The sequence below is a fragment of the Gigantopelta aegis genome, chromosome 3 (assembly GCF_016097555.1).
Source record: "Gigantopelta aegis isolate Gae_Host chromosome 3, Gae_host_genome, whole genome shotgun sequence".
Taxonomy (NCBI): Eukaryota; Metazoa; Mollusca; class Gastropoda; order Neomphalida; family Peltospiridae; genus Gigantopelta; species Gigantopelta aegis.
The window spans coordinates 52,339,324-52,354,922 of record NC_054701.1 but is presented as its reverse complement, the minus strand read 5'-3'; the positions used below and the strand labels follow the sequence as shown (position 1 = coordinate 52,354,922).

General features: G+C 38.4%; 1 protein-coding gene and 1 long non-coding RNA gene across 5 annotated transcripts in view; one reads left to right on the top strand and one right to left on the bottom strand.

Moving 5' to 3' along the window:
* The window catches only part of LOC121368223 (actin-associated protein FAM107A-like), a 107,114-nt gene that overhangs the window by 67,642 nt on the left and 23,873 nt on the right, over nt 1-15,599 (bottom strand). Inside the window, exon 1 of one of the 4 annotated variants that reach the window (XM_041492861.1) lies at nt 1,538-2,205. The exons of 2 other annotated variants lie outside the window; for them this stretch is intronic. In XM_041492861.1, coding sequence (XP_041348795.1) covers nt 1,538-1,618 — 81 coding nt within the window. In that variant the 5' untranslated portion in view covers nt 1,619-2,205. Of the gene's footprint in view, nt 1-1,537; nt 2,206-15,599 lie in introns of those variants that run through there. One more of the 4 variants, XM_041492862.1, reaches the window with a different exon arrangement.
* Nucleotides 7,895-14,744, top strand: LOC121368224. Its single transcript, XR_005957488.1, has 3 exons — nt 7,895-8,057; nt 8,659-8,769; nt 10,604-14,744. It is a non-coding gene; the product is annotated as an uncharacterized LOC121368224 (long non-coding RNA).

The window sequence follows — 15,599 nt, the reverse complement described above, 5'->3', positions numbered from 1 at the left end:
ATATATATATATATATATATATATATATATATATATATATATATATATATATATATATGTATATATATACATACACATACACACATACAGAGTCAAATCTGTCGTATCGGTCAACTGTAATCAGCAGTCACCTGCCTTATGCGACCACTTTTTTCACTCCCAAACGATTTATAATGTAAATGCACATGTAATAAGCAGTCACCTGTCTAATGCAGCCAGCGGCCACCTACATGTAAATCGGATCCCAAATTGCTAAAATGCGTGTATTAAGCGGCCACAGTAAATGTTTACTGTTATATAAAAGGGATATTTTAACAAGAGTGATAATGTGCAGCAAATAACCGATCTTCACACCTTCAGAAATACTAGTACCCACTCAGTCCCGACAACTCAACTGTGTATCAATTAAGAAAGTATGATTCTGGAATGCATCTAATTGCCTCTGGGCAAGCTACGCTTGACATATCTAGATTCACTTACTATGACAATCCACCACATGAAGTAGGATTTAAATAATTAAATGGAAAAATAAAACAAGTTTGCTGAGAACAGTTAATTTAATACATTCCAGTTGCATTTTGTCTGGAGGTGACATGTCAAAAGTTGATTTATATAGTCAACTGGGAAGCACACATCCGTTAATTAGCAGTATAGACGGTAAAACAAGAAACAACAACAAATGTTTTAAAGACTGTATGTGGCAACCTGTAATCAGCAGTCTCCTGACTTAAGCAGGACTAGCCTCGGTGGCGTCGTGGTTAGGCCATCGGTCTACAGGCTGGTAGGTATTGGGTTCAGATCCCAGTCAAGGCATGGGATTTTTAATCCAGATACAGACTCCAAACCTTGAGTGAGTGCAAAGCTCAATGGGTAGGTGTAAACCACTTGCACGACCAGTGATCCATAACTGGTTCAACAAAGGCCATGGTTTGTGCTATCCTGCCTGTGGGAAGCGCAAATAAAAGATCCCTTGCTGCTAATTGGAAAGAGTAGCCCATGTAGTGGCGACAGCGGGTTTCCTCTCAAAATCTGTGTGGTCCTTAACCATATGTCTGACGCCATATAACCGTAAACAAAATGTGTTGAGTGGTGAGTCGTTAAATAAAAAAATTCTTTCTTTCTTTCTGTCTTAAGTGGCCACTTTTATCTACTCCCCATGTGTGACTGCTTAAAACAGGTTTGACTATATATATATATATACACACACACACACACACACACACACACACACACACACACAGACAGACAGACAGACAGACAGATGAAGTTTCATCGCAAAATGCGATAAACACCACTATACACACCCAATCCTAAAAATGTTTTATTCCAAACCACCATAAACACTAGGCCAGTTTCTCTGCAATCTGCGATGTATCCTCAGACAATCATATCACGTTTTGCTGAAAACTGAATTTGAACTTGTGTTTATGTGAACAGCGTCTGAGTAAAACGTGTTCGCACAATGTTTTTTACTATGTCATTTATCGTGTTTTGCGATGAAACTCTTCATATATATAATCATAAATAAAACACTTACCAGATTATGAAACTTTTCCAATATGTCACCATCTGGTTTAGCAGGTGGATTCTCAATTTTGCCTATGTAGTAAGCCTGCATTATGAAGCAGCTCAACTATACACAGTATCTAAAAGCATGCTAATAGTAATTATCACTGAATCAACGTCTAAGTATCACTCTCCTCACTCCATGAGAGTGAATAAACACATGGCTGATTATTGGTAAATATGAATATAACTATACAGATGAGGACATTCCATTCCCTGCACAGAGACACTGTAAAACTGGTTTCTGCACAAAGACCACAAAGTATAAGTAAATATATATGTCCAGTATATCCAGTCCAGTATATGTACCAGTAACTACTATCGAAATGTTTTCTTTAGGGCTATAGGAAACTGTACTTCCTGGAATGCGTAACACATATTTTAAAGCCACAAAGAGCTACATTACCAGTAAACAAATCAGGGGTACATCTAGTGACCCCTTTTTGAACTAACCGTGAGAACTGTGACAACTACACTTTTAACAGTCCACAATTGAAAAGATAAAACTGTGATCTGCCCAGCTAAATCACTACCAATACCAGCTGCTAGTTAGGTAATTGAAAAAACTGCAGGTGTACTGTACTATTAATAAAATATGCTACTGATGAAATGGATTCAGAGAATGCTAATAACATTATGGACATCATTCTGACTGGTGTAAATAATAAAGTTAAATTTAGTTTTTGTCATTACAAGAATCTATGGCAAAAAAATTAAAAAGAAGAAAAGAATATATAAACAGTTTAGCACATGTTTAATGTATTCACATACTTCTAATTCAGTAGAAAATAAATGCACAATATTGCTAAACAGGTATAACCAGTTTTGAAAACACCTATAATGATAGTAAACACCTGACAAGAAAACAAGAGCCATATAATGTAAGCTATTTAGTTACAGTGTTAGTTTACCAAGAAAAGACGAACAGAATATAGTTATAAAAAATGTAGGCCTACATGTATATTCATTATTCAATACCACAAATATAGTGCAGAGCTCTATGTTAAAGGGAAGGACAAGTCAAATATGAGCCTTATGCGTTGGAAAGATGCATACCCAAACCATCAACACATACTGACAATTTCAAAAATGAAGAACACGTAATTTCAGAATTAATAAAAAAAAACCATGATTATTCCTACTAACTAAGGGCAACCATTTTGTGTGTTTTTTCGTCGCGTCCGGTACTCCAGCTTGGCAGGAAGTGACGTCAACACCTACCAACTCCTTTATGCACAGTGTAAACAAACAGTGATTTACGACAAAGTGTATCGCGTATCGCTTTAATCAACCTGACTTGTAAAACAACATAAATGACTTGATAATATAATAAACTATTTAACTAAACATATTTCAATCTGCATTAACAGAACAAAATAGGGTTTTAGTATTTTTTCCTAAGGCCTATTGGTACATGTATATATTCGAGCAAAAACGACCACTTATGATAACCAAGTGATAGTTTTCTTTTCTTTGGAATTATGTAATTGCTCTCTTCTGACGGGACAGTCTACTTAATCAATAGTATGATATATTATTTACAGTATAAGAAACCCTGGAAGTTGATATTGTCCATACTCTCACTCCAGCTCTCAGCCGAAGATGACCTTTGCCGCTAAGCAGCTCGAAAGTCGAGCCCTGCTCTGTTGATCTCCCCCCACTGCTGGGGTCGATGATCCAGAGTTTGGGTGCCACTAGTGTACATAGGCCAACCACAACAACCTGCGACCAGGAGAAGGAGAAGACAGAGACGGAAGAGGAGGACTGGAACGGCAGAAACGGCACAGGGGGACCAAAGCTGGTGACTACTCCACCGGTGGTGGTTCTTTTGCCACCGCCGACGCCGAAGACACCGTCCCTGCCGCGACGCAGACTGACCAGCTCACATCTGATCGAAATGGACCCGCCGGCCAGCACTGACTCTCCAGAACCCACGGTTTGACATCCCCACCCGCCGGCCAGCCCCGACTCTTCAGAACCCACAGTTCGACACCCCCACCCGCCGGCCAGCCCCGACTCTTCAGAGCCCATGGTTTGACACCCCCACCCGGACTCTCCAGAGCCCATGATTCAACACCACCACCCGCTGGCCAGCCCCGACACTCCAGAGCCCATGGTTCGACACCCCCACCCGCCAGTCAGCCCTGACTCTCCAGAGCCCACAGTTCGACACCCCCACTCGCCAACCAGCCCCTACTCTCCAGAGCCCACGGTTCGACACCCCCACCCGCTGGCCCTTAAAAGGGCCAATCTTTTGGCACCGTTGGAAGGGTTCGAACTGGTGGTCGCACCCAGACTCAATGCAGAGGGACACCGACCAGCTGGCAAACTAGACATGGCCACAGCAGCAGTAAAGCACTGGGTTAACCTGGTAGGGACCAAGCCCCTAGTTGTGTACGCCCCATCGATGGAGCAGCTGTCAACAACGCCGACGAGAGGGATCTTTCCACACCGGTACGATCAATAATGTGGAATCCCGTACCAGAACCCTGAGTACCATGCTGACGATGCAGCACGACGGTGTCTACCAGCAGGCATATGTGGGGGAAAGCTCCACACACCGTCAGACCCATGACATGCTGCGCATTCAATCACCACAATTCTTTTGGACGTAACGCAAACAAATTACTTCAACTTTTCGGCTTACTTTTCTGAGACAATTCTAAATTTACCGCCTCTTCTTCCGCCTTACCTCGGTCCACCAACAACTGGTCTTTTGCACTCCTTCAGTGCTTAAGTCGTAAGCGAGAAGCACACCTTCCCCTCCCTCCCCCTTTCCTGTCTTGGACGGAAGAGCTTGCTTCGCAAGCACTTGCGCCCATGACAGCCGTACACTACAACAGCTTGCTCTGAATGTGCACATTAAATCTATGACCTGATAACGTCCAATACCATTTTAGGGATGACAGGTTGTTTATAGGAGAATGCTTTAATTTTCTTTAGCACTATACATGCTAACAACAGAAATACAAATACAGAGGAGCTCAATGCATGGACAAAACATGGTAACGATGTAGCCAGTTTATTTTGCATTGGAAAATAATTGTTTGCTTACTGGGATGGATATTATTACAGAACATTGAGACACATGCCTGTTTCACCATTCCGCAAAAATCAACAAACCGCTACGTTTGTTTCTTCAGTTCTGCAAGTATTTCCCAAAACTTATTAAAACATGAATGTATCATATTGTATTTATTGTGATACAGTTGTCCTGAATCGATGTATCATATTATGGCCTTCATATCGAAATACGATACTCTAACACCATATCTAATGCATACCAGTTCCCTTCTAACTGATTTTCGTGCTTATATCCAATTAAGGTTCAAGCACGCTGTCCTGGGCACACACCTCAGCTATCTGGGTTGACTGTCCAGGACAGTGAGTTAGTTGTTAGTGGTTAGTGGTTAGAGATAGAAGAGGGTGTAGTGGTCTTACTCATTGAGTCGTTAAAACTCGCTCTGGGTGGGAACCCTGTACCTACCAGCCTTATGTCCGATACCAGTCCCTAAGTCTTGTTTAAGTATTCCTTTAAGGTTTAATTGTCTGCTTGCCTTGGACAAGTGGTTTGGTTATGGGACGATTCATACCCATTTTGTTTCATCCCTGGATGATTCGTATACACTACCATTTTATACCCTAGATGATTTGAGTACATTTAGGACACGTTTTATGTTGAAATGCACAATGATAATGTTAGGTCTGTCTTAGTTTTTTGCTTGAAGGATTTTAACTGTTTATATACAAACAATTATGATTATATTTTTATTGAGATTAACACATTGTTAAAGAATACATTAAATACATCAAATATTATAATTATAATGCAATAATATATCAATACTAAGATTATAAATTGCATATCACAAAATTAAAATATATATATATATATATACACACACACAGGTATATATGATACAATATGATATAATGGTGTATTTCATCATTTCAAATGCTTCCAATGATTTAAAATTTAATTATGTGGTATACAGTTTATAATCTATATCTATATAAGACAAATGTTCTACTTATACACGTATTATTAAAAAATAAAACACAGACAGACAGACAGACACATACACACACACACACACACACACACAGACAGAAACACACACACACACACAGACAGAAACACACACACCACACCACACACACATACAAACACACATACACACACACACAGACACACACACACACACAGACATACAAACACACACACACAATTAGTTTCATCCTCGATTCAAAGTTCATAATGCCTGAATCAAGGGAAGACCTCCGTATTATTGTTGTTGTGCTGGTACTAGGCGAGTGTGAATAATAATGAACATTAGAAACAAATTTTCTAACAGTCTTATTCAACTTACTGTGCTAGCACAATCAAATATGCTATAACAGACTTGATTTAACACTGTTAGAGCACGTGAATTCAACATTAATGGGAGCAGGTAAGAAAAAGAGGATTTAATTATCTATTCAACCAACGTGAATCTTCTCAAGTAATGGCAATAGGTAGGACAACCAAAACATATGAGGTAATAGTCTACATGACTTAAGATTATCAATAACCAAATTGACAAAACATCTTCCACCCCCATGTGAGGCAAAAGTATCTCACAAAGTGAAGTTCATGGCCATATAATTCTGTCAAAAATGGTAAATTGCCATGAAAGCTATATACAAAATTTGAGATCAATATCTTGAGGCAATGCAAAATTAATTCAGAAAAAAATATATGTGGAACAGACAGATGGACAGAAAGATGGAAACAAATAATCTAAGGAAAAGGAAATTTTTTGAAAATATATGATGCACCTCACTTTTTTATAGCACACAAACATAAAGAAATCAAGTATCAACTTTAATCATGATACACCCATTAATTGTAAGGCAATAATTCAAGGCTCCCTACCTTGATATTGTCAGTCTGATCTTGGAATAACAAAAAAATATTTCTTACACACGTTAGTGAGAACATCATTTGTTATTTTTTATAACATACTTGTTTACACATGTATGTGTGTTAACAATTTCAAGACATATGACTGGCTGGTCCTAGGTGATGACCAGGTCACCAATGCCATACATCCAATCAAAAAACTGCACAATCGAAATTGATAACACTGTGATGTATAGTTAACCTGACAATCATTTGTCTGTGACGCGTAAGTTAGCTACAAGTGAAAGGGCTGTAAATAACTTTTAGTCAAAAAAGATGTTAAAATTTGCTTAAAACCTGGTTTTTGAGGCTATCTAAGAAATAGAATAATACATTTGTGTCTGTTAGATACCATTTAAACTTGTTGTTTAAAAACGTATTAAAATCACTTTCGCTTGTTAGATAAATTTTAAAACAACTTGTAAGATAAATGGTCAATCATGTATTATTCTCTCATCCTCAGGTATATGGAACAGAGCTATCCCATGAAAGAAAGCCATGGGATATCACGCGCTTGCGTTTAACATGACGTCGGTGGTAATATATGACGTCATATTAATGTGAGGTGGTGATGTGAGGTCATTAGACACAGTTTTAAATTAATATTTTGTTATTAAAACCTTCATTTTAAAAGCTATCTTGTTAATTTGTAGTGTTAAATTTTATTTAACATGTGAAACAAACATGGTAAATACGATAGTGCAGTTTATTTATGATAAAATGGTCAAATGAAAAGGTTAATTGTTCAGCCATCTTTGTCTGTTCGTGTAAAATAATGGTTTATTTACGGAATGAATGAGAGAAAAAGACTCCATCATATGTGGTCATATGGGATAGAAAAAGTACACCCTCGGTGGTGAAAATTTTGACTATGGAACTTGGCAAGCCTCGTCCCAGGTCGACATTTTCACCACCTCGGGTGTACTTTTTCTATCCCACATGACCACATATGATGGAGTCTTATATTCTCTATAGGGTATATAATATTAATTTTAAAATCCTAACAATGTACAACATACAAATATTTGTTCCATATGGACCTCAAATAATATCTAAATAATATACAATGTTTGTTTACTTGCCACCCACCAAAGATAAATTTTGGAATATTTGAATATTCATTTGCATGCAAACATTAAAAACGATTGTGTTTTCAATGCTAAAAAGGTACTTTTGCTTAAACAACCATCATGTTAAATTTCTATTTATATTGTTCATTTTATGTCTAAAACTCAAATAACTTCTTTTTTAAAGAGTCTTATGAATAGAACTATCCATGGATGACTTACAAAAGCCATTAAGAGTTTTCAGCATTCCAAGGCGATGAATAACCAACTCCACCCGTTTCATCTCCCTATAATTAGTCACAATGGATGAACAGTGGCAACCTGGCAACCTGACAACCCTTCGTAGCAGGTCGTATATTTCTTATATAAAATCGCTCAAGTTATTATACCTGTTCACAACTGAACTGACATCAAATTATAAGTGTAGAAATAAGCTGGTTCCAATTCATGACTTGGGTGTATCAACAACTCTAGGAGGAAAGGTTTGTTTATTTATTGAAATCCACAGCACTGTTTAATTCAGTGGCTGTTAGTATTAGCAGGGTTTTTTGTCAGAGAGTATCAAGGGAAAAATAATATGTACCCTAAAATTAATTTGAGGGTACCGTCACATACCCTAAAAACTGAAGGCCCACCAAAATAATTCAAAGTTACTTTTTTATATTTATAATTTTGCTGAAATTAGGATCATTTTAGGAATATACAGATTGCAGATACAAAATAGGTATATATGCTATTTTATATTAATGTTGCAGGTATTAGAACATATATATTTCCAGTACAGCTGCAACGAATACACCATGCAGCGAATATAATACATATATCATGAATATGGGGTCTTGCATATGAATAAGTATTCATGAATACCATTAATTAGTAATTACAGTGTATCTACCAATACTGTACCACTGACCTTCGGAATAAAGCAACCCACAAGTGAACAAAAAATCTGAAATAATATTTAGAAAACTGGGATATAAAATGTTCAGTATTAATAATACTTACCTAGTGCTAGCACAACAAATACACTATTCAACCGGAGTCTTAATAATAATAGCTGCTGCTGAATTGTTTTCCTTGCAGGAAGCGCATGAGTACATCTGCATATAGGTAGACCATCAACCTCATCATTAATTCAAAGTCCGAAATGACTGAATCAAGGGACAACCTTGGTTGTGCTAACACTACATGTAGGTAAGTATCAATAATAATGAAAATTTTCTAATAGTCTTATTCAACCCGTTAGAGCACATGAAATTAACATTAATGGGAGGAGGTAAGAAAAAAAAAGAAGATTTACCAATTCAACAACAATTGTTCTTCTCAAGTAATGGCATGGTGTCGGATAACCACAGCATACGAGGTAAAATAGTCAAAGTGACTTTTAATATCAACAGATTACAAACCCAAATTGACAGTAAAATTCATTACCCAAAGAAAAGTGAGATGTTTTAACATCTCACCGGGTAAATGGAACAAAAAAGACACAAGTCAGCCCCAGATAGTCCCCAACCCCCTAACTACAAACTAGGTGGTGGATCGAACTATCTCCCGTCAAGGCTAGCTACCCAGATGGAATAGAGATCCCCAATACTGTGGCCCTGCACACTGACACAATTTGCTGTCCTGCAATGACTGTCTGAATCAATCCTGTCTGAACTGTCAGGACCAACTGCAATATCTCTGAAATAGAAGCTGTAGATATCTAAAGAGTCATGAACATTTATAGAAGCAGAAATCACACAAATCGAATGAGGCCTGATGGAAAAGTTGGATAGAACATGATTACTCTCCGACTCATATGCCAGTTTAATGGTTGCCACAATCCACTGAGACAAAATTAATGCATTCTTAGTAATGTCTATCACCTGGTTTATAAAAGAGATACATGTGTTAAACAAATCTCTTCTTCCCAAGATGGAGGTTCCTAGTATGCTCTAAATAGTACTTTAAAGCACAGTCCGCACAGAAAAGTCAATCTGAATTATCCGAAGCAACCATACAAGACAAAATCTCTGAATGAATGCTGGAGGAACTCCTCCCCTAGCACCTGGTTCTTAGCCACAAAATTAAGATCAATTCTCAAAGTAACTGACCCATCCGTGTTATAATCCACCAGATCATGCAAAAAAGCATGAATCTCATTAATACGCCAGTGAGATGAAAAAATGTTTCCAGGTCAATTGACAAAGACTGGCAAATCTTAATGGCTCATGAGCACTTGAACCAGGAAAACATTCCATTTTAGTAAAATGGAAGGCCTCTCAACTGTGTTCTGCAATGACTTGAGCAAGTCATGCAACATGAGCTTCGTGGAAAAGTCTCTACGTCCACACTGCCTAAGAGTATTGAAAATTGAAGATCTGTGACCATACTTTGCTACATGTAGGTTATTGACAGTTGACGACAGGGGATCCAAATTTTTCTCAGTTGCCCAACAAACCCAAGTGCTTCAGGGATGCTATAGCCCAACAAACCCAAGTACTCCACTGACACTGTCGCCCAACAAACCCATGTACTCCACTGACACTGTCGCCCAACAAACCCAAGTACTCCAGTGACACTGTCGCCCAACAAACCCAAGTACTCCAGTGACACTGTCGCCCAACAAACCCATGTACTCCACTGACACTGTCGCCCAACAAACCCAAGTACTCCACTGACACTGTCGCCCAACAAACCCAAGTACTCCAGAGGGGCGGGACGTAGCCCAGTGGTAAAGTGCTCGCTCGATGCACGGTCGGTCTGGGATCGATCCCGGTCGGTGGGTCCATTGGGCTATTTCTCGTTCCAGCCAGTGTACCACAACTGGCATATCAAAGGCTGTGGTATGTACTACCCTGTCTGTGGGATGGTGCATATAAAAGAACCCTTGTTGCTAATCGAAAAGAGTAGCCAATGAAGTGACAACAGCGGGTTTCTTTCTCAACATCTGTGTGGTCCTTAACCATATGTCTGACACATATAACTGTAAATAAAATGTGTTGAGTGCGTCGTTAAATAAAACATTTCTTTCTTTCTTTCCAAGGACGCTGTTGCACAACAAACCCAAGTACTCCAGTGACGCTGTCTCCCAACAAACCCAAGTACTCCAGTGACACTGTCGCTCAACAAACCCAAGTGCTCCAGTGACACTGTCGCTCAACAAACCCAAGTGCTCCAGTGACACTGTCGCCCAACAAACCCAAGTGCTCCAGTGACACTGTCGCCCAACAAACCCAAGTGCTCCTGTGTCATTGTCGCCCAACAAACTCAAGTGCTCCAGTGACACTGTCGCCCAACAAACCCAAGTACTCCTGTTACATTGTCGCCCAACAAACCCAAGTACTCCTGTGACATTGTCGCCCAACAAACCCAAGTACTCCTGTGACATTGTCGCCCAACAAACACAAGTACTCCAGTGACATTGTCGCCCAACAAACCCAAGTACTCCAGTGACACTGTCGCCCAACAAACCCAAGTACTCCAGTGACACTGTCGCCCAACAAACTCAAGTACTCCTGTGACACTGTCGCCCAACAAACCCAAGTGCTCCAGTGACATTGTCGCCCAACAAACCCAAGTACTCCAGTGACACTGGCTGACACTCAGTAGACTGGTGCTTCAAAGATGAGACGAGTTCAGCAACCCAGTACAGTGTTTGAGATAAAAAAAAATTGGCCAGTATCCCAGTTGGATACTAACATTTCAAAATCTGGTAATTCACCTGAGAATTTAGTATTATATGGCATCCCGGTGGGATACTGGGTTCTTGAAGTCTGGTATCCAAAATTAAATTCTGGTATCCCCGGGATATCGGGATACCGTTAATCTCGAACACTGCAGAGAGAAAAGCCTCCGTCTCACAGAGATAGCCCAATAACCTCCACGTGTGAAGCCAGAAGACCTCTGGCTTTGGATGTCACACCGTCTGCCTCAGCCTCTGGCTTAGCAGATGAGGTAGAAGAGGTAAATGCACAGGCTCCTCCACCAGAAGCTGAGGAAACCAGGGTTGAGCCACCCAACTCAGGGCAATGAGATTAAGTATGATGTTTAATAATGTAATATTATGGGTTTATTTGTATAGGCGTATGAAGCACTTAGCACTACTTTAACATGTAGTTGAACATAGGAATATGTAACCGTCTTGGAGCCATGGCAGTTGGAAGTAAACCTTCATTTGTGAACCAGCTGGGCAAGAACACATACTTCCTAAGGAGAGCAATCATGACGCATGGAATTGAAGTATTAGTGTGTTATGAACATTTGTTTACGATCTGTCAACCGTCATAGCAGATGATGGAACTTTGAATATACAGAAGGAAAAGTCTGCTAAGTTAAGTACATTGTAGTAGATTTCGACACCCTGTGTTTCGGCGTAGGTATAAAGTGATGGTATTGTAATGCTACATGAAAAAAAGAAAAAAAGAAAAGTAATGGAAAATTTATTAACAAGCTGTGATTTCAAATAATGCTAAATGATGAACAAGTCAACCAGAGTTATTTCCCTTGATGAATTAAAATGTAAACATCCTGTTTTCGGATCGTGTTCAGAATGATAATCCAGTATACATACAACACGAAATCAGAATGGATTCATTGAGTACTCAGTGATTAGACTGGTCTAATGATGATTTACCAGGAACATTTAAATTATTCAAACAAAGATGTGAACTTTACTTCTCTGTGAAGAACATTAAATTGGAAAAACAGGTTGACCATATTTTATTGTTTACCGGTGATGAAGGAATTAAAGCATTTAACTCTTGGACATTAACACCTGCTGAGGCAAAAGACCCCAAAGTAATATTTGATAAATTAAAATCACACATTGAGCCAAATGTCAATTTCAGGTTACAGAGGTTTTATCTACAACAATTTAGACAAGAAAAAATAGAATCAGTTGATAGTTACATGACACGGTGTACTACAGGCATTCAAGTGTAAGTTTGGAGAAGATGAGTTAAAAGAAAGACTAATTGAACAATTAATAATAGGAACAAAACTTTTGTGAAGTCCAAAATTAGCTACTCAGCAAAGATGAAACACTGACGCTTGACCAGGCCATAAATACAGCACGCATACAAAAAGCATCACGTACAAATATGAAATTGTTTCATGATGTACAACACCCACAACTAGATGTACATGTAGTCAGGAGGGAACAGCCATGTAAATATTGTGGTAGAAAGCATAACCCAAACCAATGTCCGGCATATGGATCCACTTGTATGAATTGTGGTAAACAAAACCATTGGAAAACAGTGTGTAAGAGTAGTTATAAACCCCAATATACAAATAGAAGCAGAGGTATAAACCCCAATATACAAACAGAAGCAGAGGAAAAGTAGGGACAATTTTCGACGCAGATCACCATCCAGAAAGCTTTATGATGGCAGGCACAGTTCCAGATCACACACTCCACAAAAATCTGTAAACATTATATTGGCCGAAAATTCCCAAGATCTTACTGAAAGTTTTAACCCTATGAGTTTCGATTCGATCCAAGATGAACACTTGGACAAACGAGATGAAATATATGCGATAATTGATATCACGTTGGATGATAGACCAAAGATACCAGCAACACTAAAAGTTAAAGTTGACACTGGAGCACAACGAAATATCCTTTCCCTACGCACGTTCAGACGAATGTATCCCAAAAAGCTAATGCCTGAAAGTTTTCCAAAGACTGATATACTTAATCCAAGCAACACTGTTCTGAAATCATATACAGGGAATTTGATTACTTAGTATGGTAAGATAACAATACCATGCCGATACAATGATTACACAAGTCAAGCTGAATTTTCTGTCACAGACTCAGATGGTTCAGTCGTTTTAGGACTTCCGGCATCACACTCATTGAGACTAATAACATTACACTGTGAAGTCAAAGAAACACAACCAATTGCAGAAATTAGTCCAGAACAAAAACTAATTAATTTGTATCCTGACAGATTCCAAGGAATAGGCAGGTTCCGAAGAGAATGTCACATCACTGTTGCCTCATCAGTTCTAACGGTCGTACATGTACCTAGACGATGTCCCATTCATCTAAGAGATGAAATTAAAGCAGAACTTGATGCATTGGAGAATATGCAGGTCATTGAAAAAATGACAGAACCTACAGACTGGGTTTCAAGTATTGTGTACAGCAGGAAGGCAAGTGGGAAGTTGAGAATATGCTTAGATCCAAAAGATTTGAATAAAGCAATAAAATGACCACATTACAAGACCCCAACACTGGAAGAGGTAACTCACAAGTTTTTTGGAGCAAGAGTCTTTTCTAAGCTCGATGCAAGACATGGATATTGGTCAATTGTCTTAAACAATGATTCAAGCAAGTTGATAACATTTAACAGTCCATTTGGTAGATATAAATTTTTGAGACTTCCATTTGGCCTCAACCTGAGCCAAGATGTTTTTCAGCAAAACATGGACCAGATACTAGAACAATGCCCAGGTACAGTCAGTATCTCGGATGACATAGCTGTGGTAGGCAAGGACAATAAAAAGCATGACAAAAACCTTAGAAATTTGATGGAGAAACAAGAGAACATGGTCTTGTCTTCAATCCAGGCAAGTGCGAGATCCACACCAAAAGATTAAATTCTTTAGCCTTGTTTTCGATGAAGAAGTTGTGCATCCTGACCCGAACAAAGTAAAAGACATAAAAGAAATACAGCAGCCTCAGGACCCCAAACAGCTACAAGAATTTTTAGGAATAGCAACTTACATGAGCCCTTTTATTCCAAATTTGTCACAAAACACTGCTCCCTTGAGAGAACTGATCAAGAAAGTTAGTGAATTTGTATGGTTAGAGTCTCATCAGGCAGCCTTTAACAAAATCAAAGACATAATATGCAAAGAAATTACACTCATTTACTTTGACCCTACTTGTGAAACTACATTACGAGTTGATGCTTTGTCAAAAGGATTAGGAGCAGTACTCCTACAGAAAGACAAACCCATAGCTTTTGCATCCAAATCATTATCTGACACAGAACAATGATATGCCAACATTGAACGTGAGATGCTTGCAGTAGTGTATGGGTGTGAACGCTTCCATACTTACCAGTGTGAACGCTGGGTGAAAATTAAAGGAGGGCGGCCGCTCGGCACCACAGCCTTCAAAAAAAATACCCACACCAATAAACGAAAAGCAAAAAAAAAAAGAAGAAAAAAAGGGGGGGGGGGGGGGGGAGAGGAGTAGTTTGGTTACCATATTGTTTTGTGTTGGTAGACTTTGAGAAAAGACATACTCCTTATTTTGCCTACAAAAAAGTGCAAAGGGGTTTATAAAAAGACTCGTCTTTTAATTGAACCGAAGATGATATCGGTCTGACATTCACGGGCAGTTCCGGTTTTGCTGGACCGATCACAGTTTTAATATTATTATTTTTAATAAAGATTTCAAGATATACGAAAAACAATAAAGATGTTTGTAAAGTGATCTGATGTCAGATACATTTTTGTTATTTCCATCTTCATCGAATGAATCGATCGCTGTGATAAAATATCGCCAGCTGATAAAAAGTAGTTTCATTTTTGTAAAGACGGTGTATATATTATTTGGCACTCAAGATAAATTACTTTAATGATAAACACTACCACTTCCGTTGTTTTTATAAGCGTTCATTTCCCTCAAAATTAAAAGTTTACAATATTTTATAAAGAACTACTGAATAAACTGAATAACAGAAAGTAAAAATCATCAGTTTCAAGCAATTATATCTGTAACTGAGGACAAAATATCAAACGATAGTTAGTGGAAACAAAAGACAGAATGACCGTTCTGATCACGTGACAAATTTGGCGCCAAATAAGAGTTTTTTGTTTTTTCAATCGGAGATTGCCGAATCCGTAAAAAATAAAATGTTTTCATTGCTTACATAAAATATAACTTTTATTGTGTCTGTCAAACATACAAATGAATAGATATTAGACAAAATAGAGGCTGTTAAAAATACTGTTAAATTACGTTATGGTAACTGTCGTAAATGTTTTGTCAATTGCTTTTTCGTACACAACTAGGCTTGTTT